Source organism: Onychomys torridus, chromosome 9, assembly GCF_903995425.1.
Source record: "Onychomys torridus chromosome 9, mOncTor1.1, whole genome shotgun sequence".
Taxonomy (NCBI): Eukaryota; Metazoa; Chordata; class Mammalia; order Rodentia; family Cricetidae; genus Onychomys; species Onychomys torridus.
This window is the reverse complement of record NC_050451.1, coordinates 57252018-57270607: the sequence shown is the minus strand read 5'-3', so window position 1 is coordinate 57270607 and position 18590 is coordinate 57252018. Positions and strand designations below refer to the sequence as shown.

The window sequence follows — 18590 nt, the reverse complement described above, 5'->3', positions numbered from 1 at the left end:
TCCGTTACTGCCACCCAGTGGCCAAAGCTAGGGTTTTTGGAGTAGGTTTGGAAAATGTGCCTTAGATGACAGCAGGTTGAAATGAACTTGGCTTCTATGCTGTAATGAAAAACTTCATGAACTCCAAGAAGACAGAGGATTCGAAAGTGGTCATGCCCATTAAGGTCTTCCTCTGGTTTTAGAGGGGACCTGAACCCATCTTCACTTCACTTTGGGGTTGTATTTCAGGGTTCATGAAGTGAACAGCCATGGAACCATCATTCATTGTAATTTGAGACTGGAAAAGATGAACACAGCTGTCTCCCTCAGAGGCTGGACTGTGACTTAAAGCCATCCTCTCTGTCACAGAAACATCAGAGGCTAAACACAACTCTAGACCCTAGGTCTGATCTGGGCCCACCTAGAGGTGTCAAGTGGGTTTACAACCAATGGGCCTTTCTTGGTTTAGATTTTCCTTCTGGATTTGGGTTTGCTTATTTTGATGCCTGAAGCAACTTCTTTTGATGCCATAAAGGCCTAGAACAGAAAATTATTTCAATTTAAGATTCCTGCTTATACAATTATATATGATTCAACCAAAGAACCCATTTTAATGTGGATTCAAAAGCACCATATTCTGCAAAGTTTAAATCTAGAATGACCATACTTAAATGTAGGTGGAAATTTCTGTCCCACCAGCAGCTCCCAAATAAACACACTAAGGCTTATATTAATTATAAATGCCCAGCCAATAGCTCAGGCTTGTTACTAGCTAACTCTTACATTTAAGTCAACCAATATATCTTTTCTATGCTTTGCCACATGGCTTGGTACCTTTCCTCGGTATGGCATGACTATCTTGCTTCTCTTCACATCTGCTTGTGACTCCAGACTATGTCCTTCTTCCTCACAGCATTCTCAGTTTTGCTCTCCTGGCTAACCTTATCCTGTTCAGCTATTGGCCGGTCAGCTTCTTTATTAAACCAATCACAGCCACATATATTCACACAGAGTAAAGGAATATTCCATACTAAACTAAATTAAATTTTGGGGTTAATAATGACCCTACTAACTTCATTCTCATCCTCAGAAATCCACTATTCTGTACCCAAGGTATGAACTCAAAGTTTAGTCAATCATTACTTTATGTCAACAGCACATTGGTGTACAAATCAACAATTCCAAAACACTCAGCAAGGTCTCTGAATGAAGAAACTTGATCATTCTTAGGACAAGTAAAATCTTCTTTCATTAAAATAGAGAAAAAACACATTATAAAGAAATAGTTATTGGCCTATATTGGCCAATTAAACTGGCCTTTATTTATGGATAAAGAGAAAGATAATAAAAAGCCTAGACAGATGATAAGTGTAGGTAAAGTATACAAGTGTGTCCTATATGTAGCAGGTCAGTCCACTATGGAACACAGATGGGAAAGGGCACTCTACTAAACAGATAGGAAAATGCAGTATGTACCTTTAGATAGAAACAGTAGAAGCTCTAGAACATGGTCTGGGATTCTGGTAGCAGAAGCACAGAGGTGGATGATTAAATACTTACAATCTCCTTTCATGAATAGAAATCCCCAAATTTAAAAAAAAGTACAACTTATTTATGTACTTCTTAACTGTCAAGACATGGTACATAAATAAAAAGTAGATATGTATATGTACTTGACAGGGAAGCTATTTAAATAAAGAAGCCTATTAAACTCAATTTGTTTTCACATTAGAATAAAGAAATTGGGCGTTTCATTAAAATAAGACTCATCAAGGACCTATGCCAATAAAGCCTTGTGGTGCAATACACAATGGAGAGCTAGTTTCACAAGTGTCTTGGACAATCAAAAGAGCTTGACTCCTGAGGTATGCATGTAGGGTCACTGTGTCTGGTCTATTGTAACTCTGGCTTCTTTTGTAATAATAACAGAACTTGTAGTTGAATTGCCTCCCTTTTTAGAATAACAAAAAATATTTTACTAAAGCATAACATTTACAGAAGTTTCCAGACATACAAAATGTTCACAAACTTTGTTTCTGTTTCTCTTCCTCCTCCTCGTCCTTCCTCCTCCTCCTCCTGCTCCTCCTCTCCCTCCTCCTCTTCTTCCCCCTCCTCCTTCTTCCTTTCTTCTTCTTTCTTTTCCTCTTCCTCTTTTTTTTCTTCTTCCTCCTCCTCACCTTCTTTACTTTTTTTGGTGGCGGGGAGGCAGAGAATCTACACTTGACTGCAAAGTCACAGTGTTATTAGTGAGGACTGTGATGTTTATTTAATGTTCCCATTTTGATTTAGACAATCAACCCTGTCCATCTATGGCATCTAAAGTTAGACTTGGCTAGAGTATCCTTAAAAAACAGGTTACCTTCATTTATCCACCGCAACTAGATCCTATAAAATGGGGGAGTGGAAGGAGACCATAAAATTAAAACAAAACCACTTTCCTCCTAAAAAATAAAGAACCGTCCATACTCCTGGCAGCTAATCCTTACAACTACTGTCATTCACAATGCTTTTCATTTAAACCATGATGTGGAAATGAATCCAAGTAGAGAGCCATGGCTTCCAAACGTTTCACAGTGACCTAGAAGATACTTCTTGCCTCTGCTCATGCTTTACAACAGTGAATCAGAACAAGACATATATTTGCTAACATGCATGTAGTCACCAAAGATGAGGATGCCTGGGCTTTTATTCTGTAATGTTTCTAAGACTGTGTTCATTAAATGCAAACAAACAAACAAAGAGGAATAAGTCTTGTCAGAACAGGGAACTGGTGTACGCCTAATGATCATATCAGCTTAAATATTCCTGGCACATAGCCTAGCCCATGCCCACACTGTTTCCATGGCTTGAGCTCCATTGGTCTTCCATTGCTTGGCTGCATCATTTTCTAACAGATCATCTGGATTAGGTGCACTTAACAAAGCCTGGGTTGATAGCAGAACTGTGTGGATCTGCAGTTCTGAGGACCACTTATCTTTCAAAATATCAAAACATGCTCTTCCCATCTTGTCTACATTAGGATGACACATTTTTGTCATGCAATGTAACTTAGATGCTGCCATTAGGTATTCTTCTGGAAGGAATAGTTCAAATTTAAAAGTCCCTCCCTCAAAGAAGGAATTCTGGGGGCCAGCAATGACATGAAAATAACAGGTGTTGTTCTCCTCTTGTTTTACTCTAATGCCAGGAACTAATTCTGCCAGCAAATGCTGGGTTTCCTTGGTAATTCTGAGAGGCAGCCTGGGCATCTTGTCAGATTCTGAGTTCGGTTTCAGCTCTTGTCTCTGCCTCTATCCACCTCCCAAATGAATCATCAAATTGCTTTTTGATGTAGTACAGGTACAACTGATGAGGTTACTTCAAGGGGAATTTTTTTAAACTAAACTCATGATAATATTGGTAATCATCAAATGTAGGAGATTAAATTAGAACTTCTATAAGGTTTTTTTTTTTTCAACTAAACTTGATAGGGCAAAGGAGATTCTTCATTTAGTTAATTGTGATTCAATTATTCTACTGAATCATTTAATAGATACCCTTCCTGAAGTGCCTATTGCAGTGGCAGAGGGATGTAACATGCTTGCTAAGGTGGAGGAAGGTTACAGACAAGTTTGCACTGGAATCTTCCAGAATTGCTGATAAACTGAATGTTTTTTTTTTAAAGGTATATACACATCTCTTTAGTGATGCAGATGACTTGATTAGTTGTGATTTATTTCATTCTGTAAATATGTGCAAGAGAAGGCACACACCTGAACAACTTAACTTTACTATGCTTTGACCAAGAACTGGAGGGCAAGCATAGAATGGAATTTGTCAGAGCTGGAATGTAAGCAAACTGCTTTAACCTTTGAGGATATGTGGAGGTTTGGATGTTTTTGACTCTTGACTAAAACAAGATCAATAATATTTGTGGTGTGTTGTTTAAGTGTGAATTATCCCCAGCAAATTCTAAGGCTCCCTTCTTTATTAGTGGCTAAGTACCAAGTTTGATAAGCCTGCTCTGATGGAAAGAGCTATTGGAACTTTTTTAGGGTACCCCTTAAAGTCATAATCCCTTGCATAGATCTTTATGGTTTGGACCACACGCACAGCCTGGTCCTGTATGCAGGCAGAGCCCAGGGGAGTTTCAACTGTCAACATATCTCAGACTTCTGGTATGTTTGTTTTCATCTTTTCTTAATATGATGCATTTGTCTTGAAGTAAAAGCCTCCTTTGAATGTAGTATGTAGAGTTTGTAAATGCTAAATATCCAAATTAGATATGTACATGTAAAAGATGTTTTGCTGGAAGAAGGTAGAGATCACTACAGAAGTTCTTGCACAGCACATATTTGAGAACTATTTCTTGATTAGAGCCAATAATGCACAGGACTAAATGGGATTGGTGTAGGGCTGCTATAGAACTTCATCAAGCAGAGCATGAGCCTAGGGAAATTAAAACTAACAAAATTTTTACAGCCCGCTGATATCAATATAAACTGGTAAAGTCACCATGAAATTCAGTGTGAAAATTCATCAACAAACCACAAAGTGAACTACCATATAAGTTACCTATACAATTCCCTAGTGTGTACTTGAAGGTCTGAAAGTCAACACAGTACAGAGATAATTGTACATCCATATTTACTGCTGTACCACTCACAACAGCCAAGGTAGGAAGCCCAATCTAGATTTCCATTGGCAGAAGATCAGAGAAAGAAAATGTGACATAAAGACACAGTGGAGTCTTATTTAGCCATAAAGTAAAAGGAAATGATGTCATTTGCAAAATAAAAAGGATGGAATTGGAAATTATCATGTTAAATGAACTTAAGCTCAGAGAGACAAATATTGCCTGTATCATATGTGAGATCTAACTTCAAGCATATGTGTATGTGTGCATGTGTGTGTGCACGTGGGTGCACTTGGGCAATAGAAATGGAGGGAGAGATAGGGCCTAAAAAGGAATAGAGAGTAAAGGGGACAGAGTGCAGTGCATCATGTTTCTGTCATGTGGAATTTGGTTAGACAATGTGTTAGGGGGGAAGTGGAGAGATGAAAACATAAGGGGACTGCTAGGGATAGGTGGCAGGAAAATAGAAGGGGAAGGTAAAGGTGGAGAGAGAGGATTGGTACTAACAAAACACAATTCTTACTAGTATCTTAGTCTAGTTAAGTCCACCTATTCCTTATGAGCTAAGAATCCTGTTCGGAGGCATGCTATCCCAGAGGCACTCACATACCCAATGCATCAGTGCTTATGGGTACTGAAAATGATGAAGATGTTTGTTACCGAGGGAGCAGTTAGTAAGATGTGCTAAGTGAAAAGAGTTGAAAATAACGTAGTAATGAGCAGATATAAAATGGAAAAGCATGCTTTATAAAGTAAGATCCCATTTGTATAAGATGTAAATTGAAAAACTTACCTATTTTGAAAACAGCTGGAAATGTTTTATAAGAACAAATACAAGTGAAACCAACTCATCATTTTTAAAATGTTGCAAGCTGAAACAAGGCATATGGAGAAGACTGGGTGAATACACAAATGGAGAATGGATGAATGGGTGATTCAAAAAGCCAGAGAGTAGTGAGCACCCTACAAACCAATGAGGACAACACACCATAAATGGAAGAGTATTGTCTTTCATGACAAAGAATTCATCTCATCACCCCCCCCCACACACACACACACAACATACAGATACAAAGATACATGTAGAGATTTCCAAGAAAGAGTTCATCTTTATTTCTGCTCAGTGTCAGGACAGAACTTAAAACTGTCCCTGTTTTATACAACACATGTCAAATCTGCTCAGTTACACACACCTGACCTTGGAAGTCAAGTGTTGGTCATGAACATAACTGCTGAGGTAATTCCTGAGGGCAATGAGTCTGTTCTGTTCGGCTTCTGGCTCTGGCAAAACAGGAGGAAGCCATCTTCCTACCTTAGTTCAAGCCCTCCTCCTCAGAGAGGTTATGGATGTGGTCGCTCTGTCAAGACCCATTGGTTTTCTCTTCATTAATGCTGTATTCCAGATGTTGTTCAGTCTTTACAGGCTGTTTTCAAAAACCCATCATTTTCTTGCATTTATCTCCAGCAGAAGGTGAAGCTATGGCCAAGGTTCCTAGTGCCATCTGTGCTAAGTGCTGTGGAAATTGTAGTCCACTTTCTTCTGTGCTCTTGCATTTGAACTACACAAGTCCTTTCTTCTTGTGCCGTAAGAACAGGGTGAATTTACAGATTTTCACATTCTGTTTGTCGCTTTGCTGGTACTCTTTGTCACCAGCAGCACAAAGAAACTACATCATGCTTTCTTCTCTCTCTCTCTCTCTCTTTCTTTCTTTCTTTTTTTTGGGTAAAAGTTATTTCCCCTACTTTCAATTAACATGTTATTCCTCTTCTGGCTTCCGTTGTTCCTGAGGGGTACACAGCTGTGAGTTTTATGGGATTTTGTTTTTGTGGGGTCTTTTTCCTTTTCCTTTTTGAAGTATTTTCTTTCAGTATTTTTCTACAATATGTTCAGACATGGATGTGCAGAATTAGGTTTTCCTAAATATTTCACACATTTTATGGTCATTTCTGTTATTTTATTATTTTTGTAAAGTGTTTGCTGGCACAAATACTGAGGGGTGTCTGTGTCTCTGAGGCTCTTAATTTTTCTTCATTTTGCTCTTTGCTGTTTGAAATGCGTGCACATATTATTATTATTTTGTTTGCTGATTGATTTGGTTTCCATTTCAAATCTATTATTGAGCCCCTCCAATGAACTTTTATTTTATGATTATTTGCCCAATTAACTCTGATGTTCCATTTTGTTCTTTCCTATAAATTTTCTCTTTTAAGTGATGTCATTCACCTAAGTACATTTCCTGTTGCTGTAAGTGAATACTAGAATGTAGGTAAATTTATAAAAAAAAAAAAAAAAAGAGGGCTTATTTAGCTTACCTCTGTAGGAGTCCAAAAGCATGACACTGACATTAGGTGATGGTCTTCGTGTGGGGCCATAGACACAGCATATTAAGATCAAGCTTGCTAGCTCGGTCCTGTTTCCTTCTCTTTACCAAGCCCCTAATGCTATGAGGGCCCCATAGCAGGGATCACTTAATCACCTCTCCAGTGTTCTACCTGAAAAGACCATTAACACAGGACTTTAGGAATTCAGTTTTGTCATAGAGTTTGGAAGGAACAAGCACTCAGACCATATATTCATCATGTGTTTCATGACCCGAAGCAGTTACATCTTCCAAACTCAGTATGGCTTCCTTCAGTTCCTCAAACATATTGTCTGGGTGGAAGTCTTTGTCTGGTAACTCTGATATCTGTACCTTCTCAGGTCTCGGCCTCTTTCTGCTCCCTATCTTTGCTTATAGCTCTGTATGGATAACACATACATATGTCTTAAGTGCAGTGGTTCTCAACCCGAGGGTTGTGACCTCCTTGGGGTCGCAAATCAACTATTTATATTATGATTCATAACAATAGCAAAATTACAGTAATGAAGTAGGAATGAAACAATTTTACAGTTGGGGGTCACCACAACATAATTTCTATGAAAGGGTTGCAGCATTAGGAAGGCTGAGAACCACTGCTGTAGCCAAAAGCTTTCTCAGGTCCTGCCTGGCCCTCAGGCCTCACAGCCATTTATAAAATATTCACTCACAGAAAGAACTTGAAGGGAGAATCCAACCTAAGGAAATTAGATACACCCATGAAAACATAGGCAAGAGATAGTCCCACACCAACAAATACCAAAGAAGTAAAACATACAACACTACCACCAAAAAAATAACATGAATTAACAATAACTGGTCATTAATATCCATTAATATCAATGGCCTCAATTCACCTATAAAAAGACACAGGCTAACAGAATGGATACAAAAACAAGATCCATCCATTTGCTGCATACAAGAAATACACCTCAACTTCAAAGACAGATGCTACCTCAGAATAAAAGGCTGGCTGGCGAAAGACTTTCCAATCAAATGGATTTAAGAAGCAAGCTGGTGTAGCTATCCTAATATCTAATGAAATAGACTTCAAACTAAAATCAATCAAAAGAGATCAGGAAGGACATTACATATTTATCACAGAGAAAATCCAACAAGATAAAGTTTCAATTCTGAATATTTATGCCCCAAATACAAGGGCACCTACATTTGTAAAAGAAACATTATAAGCTTAAACCACATATCAAACCTCATACACTAGTAGTGGGAGACTTCAACACCCCACTCTCACCAATGGACAGGTCTGCCAGACAGAAACATAATAGAGAAATAAGGGAACTAACAGACATTATGACTCAAATGGACTTAATAGATATCTACAGAATATTCCACCCTAACACAATAGAATATACCTTCTTTTCAGCACCCCATGGAACCTTCTCCAAAACTGACCACATAGCTGGGTCACAAAGCAAATCTCAACACATACAAAAAAATTGTAATAACTTCCTGTATCTTATCAGACCACCATGGCTTAAAGTTAGATTTCAACAACAACAAAAATTACAGAAAACCTATAGTCTCATGGAAACTGAATAATGCCCAATTGAATCATCAATGGGTCAAGGAAGAAATAAAGAAAGAAATTAAAGATTTCCTAGAATTCAATGAAAATGAATGTACAACATACCCAAACTTATAGGGCACTACAAAAGCAGTGCTAAGAGGAAAATTCATTGCTCTAGATGCCCACATAAAGAAGTTGGAGAAATCTCACACTAGTGACTTAACAGCACAACTGAAAGATCTAGAACAACAAGAAGCAAACTCACCCAGGAGAAACAAAACAGATGCCAATAAATAATCAAATTGAGGGCTGAAATCAATAAAATAGAAACAAAGAGAACAATACAAATAATCAATGAAACAAAGAGTTGGTTTTTGAAAAAGTCAACAAGATAGACAAGCCCTTATCCAAATTAACCAAAAAGTGGAGAGAGCATCCAAATTAACAAAATCAGAAATGAAAAGCAAGACATAACAACAGACAATGAGGAAATCCAGAGAATCATCAGGTCATACTTCAAAAACCTGTACTACACAAAATTGGAAAATCTGAAAGAAATGGATGATTTTCTGATAGGTACCACATATTAAAGTTAAATCAAGACCAGATAAACTATTTAAATAGACCAATAACCCCTAAGGAAATAGAAATGGTCATTAAAAGTCTCCCAACCAAAAAAAAGCCCAGGACACCAGATGGTTTCAGCACAGAATTCCACCAGATTTTCAAAGAAGAGCTAATACCAAAACTCTTCAAAGTGTTCCACACCATAGAAGCAGAAGGAACATTACCAAATTCCTTTTATGAGGCTACAGTCACCCTGATACCCAAACCACACAAAGATGCAACAAAGAAAGAGAATTGCAGACCAATCTCGCTCATGAACATTGATGCAAAAATACTCAATAAAACACTGGCTAACCGAATCCAGGAACACATCAAAAAAATTATCCACCATGACCAAGTAGGCTTCATACCGGGGATGCAAGGATGGTTCAACATACGAAAATCTGTCAATGTAACAAACTGAAAGAAAAAAAAAAAAAACACATGATCATCTCATTAGATGCTGAAAAAGCTTTTGACAAAATCCAACACCCTTTCATAATAAAGGTTCTAGAGAGATCAGGAATACAAGGAACATACCTAAACATAATAAAGGCAATTTACAGCAAGCCAACAGCCAACATCAAGTTAAATGGAGAGAAACTCAAAGTAATTCCACTAAAATCAGGAACAAGACAAGGTTGTCCACTCTCCCCACACTTATTCAATATAGTACTTGAAGTTCTAGCTAGAGCAATAAGACAACAAAGATCAAGGGGATACAAATTGGAAAGGAAGAAGTCAAACTTTCACTATTTGTAGACGATATGATAGTATACATTAGTGACCCGAAAAATTCTACCAGGGAACTCCTACAGCTGATAAACTCCTTCAGTAAGGTGACAGGACACAAAATTAATTAAAAAAAAAAAAACCATTAGCTCTCCTATATACAAATGATAAATGGGCTGAGAAAGAAATCAGAGAAACATCACCCTTTACAATAGCCACAAATAATATAAAATACCTTGGGGTAACTCTAACTAAGCAAGTGAAAGACCTGTATGATAAAAACTTTAAGTCTCTGAAGAAATGAATCAAAGAAGATATCAGAAAATGGAAAGATCTCCCATGCTCATAGATAGGTAGAATTAACATAGTAAAAATGGCAATCTTATCAAAAGCAATCTACAGATTCAATGCAATCCCCATCAAAATCCCAACACAATTCTTCACAGACTTGGAACGAACAATACTTAACTTTATATGGAAAAACAAAAAACCCAGGATAGCTAAAACAATCCTGTATAATAAAGCAACCTCTGGAGGCATCATGATCCCTCACCTCAAACTCTACTATAGAGTTATAGTAATAAAAACAGCTCAGTACTGGCATAAAAACTGACACATCGACCAATGGAATCAAATTGAAGACTCTGACATTATTCCACACACCTATGAACAGGTGATTTTTTGACAAAGGAGTCAAAATTGTACCATTGAAAAAAGAAATCATCTTCAACAAATGGTGCTGGCATAACTGGATGTCAACATGAAGAAGATTGCAAATAGATCCATATCTGTTGCCATGCACAAAACTCGAGTCCAAGTGGATCAAAGACCTCAACATAAATCCAGTTACACTGAACCTGATAGAAGAGAAAGTAGGAAGTAGTCTTGAACTCATTGGCACAGGAGATCACTTCCTAAATATAACACCAGTAGCACAGACACTGTGAGCAACAATTAATAAATGGGACCTCCTGAAACTGAGAAGCTTTTGTAGAGCAAAGGACACGGTCAATAAGACAAAATGACAGCCTACTGAATAGATCTTCACCAACCCCACATCTGACAGAGAGCTGATATCCAAAATATATAAAGAACTCAAAAAGCTAGACTTCAAAATACTGAACAATCCAATTTAAAAATGGCCTACAGAGCTTAACAGAGAATTCTCAATTGAAGAATCTCAAATGGCTGAAAGACATTGAAAGAACTGCACAACATCCATAGTCATCAGGGAAATGCAAATCAAAACATCTTACACCTGTCAGAATGGCTAAGATAAAAAACACTGAACACAACTTATTTTGGAGAGGATGTGGAGCAAGTGGAACACTTCTCCACTGGTGGTAGGAATGCAAACTGATACAGCCACTCTGGAAATCAGTATGGTGGTTTCTCAGAAAATTGGGAATCAGTCTTTCTCAAGAGCCAGCTATAACACTCTTGGGCATATACCCAAGGAATGCTCAATCTTACCACAAGGACACATGCTCAACTATGTTCATATTAGCACTATTCGTAATAGCAAGAACCTGGAAACAACTTAGATGCCCCTCAAGTGAAGAATAAATAAAGAAAATGTGGCACATATACACAGTAAAACAGTGTAAAAAAAAAAAACAATGACATCAAGAAATTTGCAGTCAAATGGATGGAACTAGAAAATATCATCCTAAGTGAGGTAACCCAGACTCAGAAGGACAAACATAGTATGTAGTCACTCATAAGTGGATACCAGATCTGAGGGAAGGGATGACCAGACAGCAACCTGCAGCTCCAGAGAGGCTAGCTAACAAGGAAAGACCCTAGGAAGGATACATGGATGACCCGGCGAAGGAGGAGTGGATGAGATTTACATGAGCGGCTTGGGTGTGGGGTGGTGGTGGCAGAGGGCGAGGAGTGGGGAATGAGAACATAGGGAAATGGGAGGGTTGAGCTGGAACAGGGACCGAGTGGGAGGGCAGGGTGAAAGATGCCATGATGGATGGTGTCATCATGGGAGGAGGAGGAGGCAGGGTGCTGGGGAGGCTCTGAGGAATCCACAAGGATGACCCCACCTTGGCCTGCTGGCAGTGGTCCAGAGGGTGCCTGGACTGGTGTACTCTGGTGACTTGTCTAGGGAATAACCTGTCATCATAGAGCCTTTGTCCAGTGACTGATGGAGGCAGATGCAGGGATCCACAGCCAGGCACCAGGCTGAGCTCTGGGAATCCAATTGATGAGAGAGAGGAGGGATTCTGCAGGCAGGGAATGTCGAGATCATGAAGGGAAGAAGTGCAGAGATGACTGGCCACACTGTTGGAGGCCCATGAACTGTAGACTAGTGCCTGTGAAGCCCCCATGGGACTGGACTAGGACCTCTAGATACGGAAGATAGTTGTTTGGCTCGAATTGTTTGGGGAGCACCCACGCAGGGAGATCAGGATCCATCCCTGATGCATGGGCAGGCTTTTGGGAATCCAGTGCCTGTGGTGTGGCTGCTTGCACAGCCTTGGTACAGTGGGAAGGGGCTTGGACCTGCCTAGGCTCAGTGTGCTGGGCTCTGCTGACTCCACATGGGAGACCTTGATTTGGGGGATGTGGGGATGTGGGGTGGGGTGGCTTGGGAGGGAGAGCTGGGAGATGGAAGGGAGGTCAGAGGAGGTTGGATCTGTGGGTGGTAGAGTAGAGTGAGTAGAAATTTTCTTAATAAAGAAAGATGGAAAAAATAAAATAATCACTCAGAGACTTAATATTATTTGTAACTGCTCAGCTCTTAGCTCAAGCTTATTACTGACAAGCTCTTACACCTAAATTAACCCATAATTCTTCTCTATGTTTAGCCTCGTGGCTTGGTACCTTTCCTCAGTTCTACCATGTCATCTTGCTTCCTCTGTGTCTGGCTGGTGACTCCTCTCTCAGCCCTTTCTCTTCCCAGCATTCTCTTAGTCTGCTGACCCCACCTATACTTCCTGCCTGGCTACTGGCCAATGAGCATTTTACTAAACCAGTGTACAAGAGCATTATCCTATAGCACATTGCTTTATTATGTCAGACTTTGTTGAACATTGTAGCTAATATAGTACTTATGGGTATGATTTAACTTTCCATTCTCTGGAGCTTATTTTTGTTGTTCTCTTGCTTATTTGTTTTGAACTGTGTCTAATCCAGTTAGCGAGCTCTGTTTTCTCCCACAATGTGAAGTCTTTGGTATGTTTACTAGAAAACCAAGCAAGCCATGGCTTTGTATAGGTCTCTGTGGGGATAATGGTTTTAGCAATGGCTTTATTTCACTACCTCTCTTCTCCTAATCTCCTCGCCCAACTGTCTCCTTTATTGGGTATGACCCTTCACCTCTTAGTCTGCAGGGACAACAGGTAGGCTTTTCTAATTTTTTAATTCCCCAGGGAAATGATGGTTCAACAGTCTGGACCAAATACATTTATCTGGCAAGGAGAGGTTTCAGGGCTGGTGAGTGAGGTTGTTTGTATAGCTGCTAAAACCATCCTGTGTTTTAAGACTCTATTACTATATTTTAACATAAAAATGTGTTGGGCTAAAGAGATGGCGCAGCAGTCAAGGTCACATGCTACACTATTTCCAGCATCCACATGAATGACTGAAAACCACCTATAGCACCAACTTCATAGAATCTAACGACTTTGGCCTCCTTGGGTACCCATGCTCACATGCACACACGCGCTCGCGCGCGCGCGCGCGCACACACACACACACATACACACACACAGACAGTTTAAAATAAACTAATCTTTACAAAATCAATGTGCTGCATTGTTTTATATATATATCTGCCTGTCTATTTCAATATGTTTAATAAGGATGCCTCACAGGAGCATGGACCAGAGGTTGTTTACAAGAGCCTGGACATCAGTGCCTACACCACTGAAGAAAATATCTTTACTTATTTAGTGACATGAACTCAGTGAAGCATTCTCAGCTGTGTTTTTCTCTGCCTCTACAGACCTAGTGTGTTGTTGGCGGTCCTGGTAGTTTGAATTATCACCTTACCCTTGAACTTCCCATACTATTTCAAACAAACAAATAAATTCACTTCCTCTGAAGAGAGCTACTGAACATTTTCCCCAGAAGCCCCTTCTCTACTGTTCAGCCTGTGGGCAGCTGTCCTGGGTGCTGCTGGAGGTAGCCTCCAGTTTCTTGCCTTGCCTGTCGCTTATGAAACTCTTCTCTACAAATGGGGTGTGGAGAGGATGTTCAGGGCCTGTCTTCAACTAGTGCCTGAGGCTTTGGAGGGGAATATGGATCGGCAGCTCTAGAAGTCTCGATTAAACTCATCACAAATGCACCTTCTTCTACTTGGAGTGCAGAAGACAAGCGTTGCTGTTGATGATCCTTGCCTGGTTAGAACAGGGTAAATCTTGATGGGGGCGTGGGGAGCTAGAGAGGGAATCCCAGCAGCTTGACCTCTCTGCCCAGGATGGAGGATCTATCAAGCCAAGCATGGGAGGGGAAGGCAGGAGCAGACTGTAACACAGATGACAGGCTCTGGTTAAATGTCTATTTCAGAAACAGTTTACTTAAGAGGATTTGTATTTGTGAGTAAGGGTAGGGAGATAACCATTCACTGAGCTGTTCAGAATGTCCTCTTTGGCATTTTGTCCTACCCTGTTCCTCCATTCTGCCTGCATTTCAGTCTGGAAAGGTTTTGGTTTGTTTTGATTGACCTATGCGCAATCTCACTGTTTCCTTCTTCAGCCATGGCCCCGCGCTGGTGAGTCCATCAAAGGCATTCCTCACTCCTCCAAAAGTGTTCTAGATTTGGAGCATTTCCTCTTGGTGTTTTTTCTTTCCTAGAGTTTCCATCTCTCTGATTGTATTACTCATTTGTGCTTGCATGCTACCCACTTTTTTTTCCATTAAGGACCTTAGCATATTAATCATAGTTATTTTTAAAGCCCCGTCTGATAATTTCACAATCTCGGCAGTATCTGAGTCTAGTTCTGATAGTTACTTTGTCTCTTTGGACTGGAGTTTTATTACCTTCAGCATACTTTGGAGTTAGTGTTGAAAGTCTGACATCAAATATTTAAAAAGATGATCTGAACTTAACAGGTCTTCTCTTTGTACACTATATTCATTTTGATAGATAGTATTGTGATTAAGTTTTGTTGTAGCCCCACAGGCCATTCTTACCATTTCTCTAGTTCCTCTTTTTTTCTCCTTTTTTGATTTAAATCTAATCCTGCCTGACCTGGAATTAGCTATATAGACTGGGCTAGACTTGAATTTGCAGTTCTCTGCCTACATAGTGCTGGGTATGTACCACTGCACATGACATGGGGAAATATTTTTTTTAATACTGTGTAGAGCAATAAAGGAAAACACCAGATATTTTGCTCTGGCCTTAACATGCCTGTGAAAGAACATGCATACCTATACAATCACATAAAGTACATCCATAGCCCCCTCCAATAGCACAATTTCATTCTCTGGTTGGCCTGTGTTTCTAGGCGATCATCTTTATGGGTGTTTATTAGCTGTCTTTGTCCTCATAAGTGAAATAGAATCTAGAGAGTGACAGGGCAAGAGAAATGCACTTCTCCCAAAGTTATGCTCTGAGGAAGGCTTGTTTCCCCTCCTGAACATAGCAGATTTTGTGGAGAATATTTTAAGCATAATTAATATCTAGTCTTGCTCTTTCTTTTTTAGTGTGTGTGTGTGTGTGTGTGTGTGTGTGTGTGTGTGTGTGTGTTGCCCATGCACATGGAAGCCATAGTCTGATGTCATCAGACCTCTTCCTAATATCACTCTCCACTTTATTTCTTGATGAAAGGCTTTCCACTGAATCTTGAGCTCACTGATTTACAGGAATTCTCATGAATCCAATTGTCTCTACCTGGTTCTCTAGTGACAAAGTTATAGGAGCATGCTATGTTCATCTTTTTGTATAGGTTATAGGGTTTAAAACTTGGGTGGTTTTTCTTTTGAGACAAGCACTTTGCCAATGGAGGCATCTCCTCAGCTCCTAGCCCTGCTCTTTCCTTACAAGTGCCTTGAAGAGAGTTTCCTTAGTACTTTACCACCAGAACAACATGAGTTGTTAGGAAGTAACGCCCAGGGAAGGCCTATAGGATGACTGCCACCAAAAGTCCCTCTCCTAGAGTCTATGCAGATGAGTCTCAAAGATTATCAAAATTGCCATTCACATGCTGCTATAGTTTATAGTTCCAGTAGTAATAAGCAGATCTCAGCTGTCTTTCCTAGAGACCACTTACTTCACTGGTTTTATAGTTGGTAATTTTCTCTGCAAACTCAGTGTATTAGTCAGCTTTTCATCAGTATAATGCAATACCCAAAGCAATTGACTTACAAAAAGGGAAGGTTTGTTTTAGCTCATATTTTGGCAGATCTGGTCCATGGTGGAGGGGTCCCCCTATTGATTTTCACATCTGCAAGGCAGCACATTATGACAGAAGAAAGATGTTGGCCTCATGAACCAAGAAGCAAAGCCAGAGAAAAAGAGTAAAATATCAGAATTCCACCATCCATCCCTCTTGAGAGCATGTCTCCAGTGACTAGACTCCTAAAGACTACTCTCCTCCTAAAGACTATCACCTCCGAATTTCACAACCAGGGCAATGAGCCTTCAGTTCCTAACCTTCAACAGATGCTTGCAGAAATCATAGCTTTCAGTTTCTGATGGTTCCAAGAAAAACTGTCAATTGTTAGTGCAGCCTTTTCTTATTGTAAAGATAAAATGATGACTTCATGTCAGAGAATCAGGAAGAGCCATCTTGTCATGTAGACTACCACGATGTGGTCTGTATTCTCCAATGTCCAGGGTGAATGCTTTATTCTCTTTACAAATGCTTCCTCTCAGTTTTTCCTTTTGTTTGCAGGTGGTGGACAGTGCTATTTATGCTACCATTTGGCTCTATAGCCAAAATAGAAGTGTTTGAAGAATGGTGTATTTTTCTAGATGTGTGGGACAGAATGTTTCACCTAGCCTTTCTTTAGGTAAATAAGGTAACTTTTATCTGGAAGGGAGGATCACATATACAGATGATCAGTTACATGTACTACATATAAATAAAACATTGCCTCATAAAAAGAAATTCTTAATGAATATTGATTGCTATTAATTTCCTAGAGATGTGTGCATGTTCCTTTCTTGGCGTAAGAGTATTAGTATGTTTTTAAGAATTCTTGCTTTAGAATTCAGAGTCCAGGAAGATTGGCAGCTGATATAAGTCACCAGGCACTTTCAAGTAAGGCTATAGAAATGAGTTTTCTAAGGGACATGCCTTTGTCCCTGACAACATGGGCAAAAGTCCAAAGCTTTGTTTTATGCTGTTGGAATTATTTTGTGTTTGAAGAATTATCTTCATGGATAGTTTATAGATTCTGGAAAACTCCCCATAAAAATAAGACTTTGATCTGTATGTGTTTGTTTTTCATTTTAAAAACAAAACAAAGACGAAATGATCACCAACATAAAAAATTGAAAATAAGAAAGGAAAACCAACACAGAACTGCAAAGTAAAAATTTTGAGGCACTTTGATGGCCCGTCCTCCTCATTGCTATGATTAAACACAACTGTATCACTATGATGGGGAACAAGATCCAGGTCCTTGAGGAGCAATGGTGATATCCTGTGAAGGAAGGCTGGAGAGTTCAGGGTTCTGAACTGGATGGTTTCATACTGACGTTTTTGTCCATGCCAGGACTGCCTAAAATTAAACATGAGGTTTAAGTTGGTCTTCATGGGATCTGGTCTCTGGTGCTTCCCTTGTGGGTTCTGTGGAGTCTTCAGTTCTGTAGCTGCTAGCCTACTCAATAACAAAATCCCATAACTGCTCCTCGGTACGTGGAAAACCGCAAAAGTTCATGTTACAGTTATGATATACGATGTTTGCTAATATTCAGAGTAAATGGGGGCATGACGTGGTCAACAGTCATTGTCAAATTGGTCACATTATGAGCCCATTTCTCACATTATTAAAATGTTCTTCTGAGGGTGTCTGTGGGAGCATCTCCATGACCCAATAATTAGTTTTGTGTTGTGATACTTTCCAAATCTGAACAGACTAGTGGCAGTTGGGGAACTGTGACAAGTGGGACCTTGCTGAAGGAAATCGATTGCTGTGGGCATGCCCTAGAATGGAATAACTTGACCCTGGCCCCTCCTGTCATTTCTCTTCACTTCAGCAACCTCCACAGACGTCTGCTGCTGTGATATTCTTCTGAAGACAGTGAGTTATAGGTGGGGACCACTGAAACTGAACATTCAATTAAGCGTCCCTTTCATTTGATTTGCATGTTTGGTCATTGCAGTAAAAAGCCTGGCTAAAGCAAGAAGTTATCCACTATGACTGGCTTCTAGCCCAGTAATATAGATTGTGAAGTAAAAGAAATGAAAGAATCATTTCGTCCCAGCAGTAGGGGTGGTGGTGATTGCAGAAGGCTCTGGAGGTCAGGGCTAGCCGTGGCTGTGCGAAGAGTTGGGGGTCCCATTGTCTCAAAAGAACAGTAGCTGCAGGTTTTTTCCTAGATCATTCTGATCATCCTAAACCTTCCTTGCATTTCCTCTTCTGGTCAGTGAAACTAAAGCCACAAGGCTTATACGAGGAAGCCATTACCACCATGCTGGAGGAGATTAGCTCCAAAATGATTTCCGGGAAGAGTGCAAATTCATGAGCCATGTGTTGGAGAAAATCCCCAGGACTTTGTATATCACAACACAACTGTTATTACATGAACTCTCTAGGTGTCTGAAGCTATTGTTAAATTTACATACAGATAGTAGAGAAAGAAATT

General features: G+C 39.7%; 1 protein-coding gene across 1 annotated transcript; it reads right to left on the bottom strand.

The window, feature by feature from the left end:
* Nucleotides 1-2774: 2774 nt before the first annotated feature.
* On the bottom strand, nt 2775-3227 carry LOC118590855 (ubiquitin-conjugating enzyme E2 N-like). The gene has a single exon (XM_036198628.1). It carries the CDS (start codon nt 3225-3227, stop codon nt 2775-2777), a length of 453 nt encoding a protein of 150 aa, XP_036054521.1.
* Between the last annotated feature and the right edge of the window lie 15363 nt (nt 3228-18590).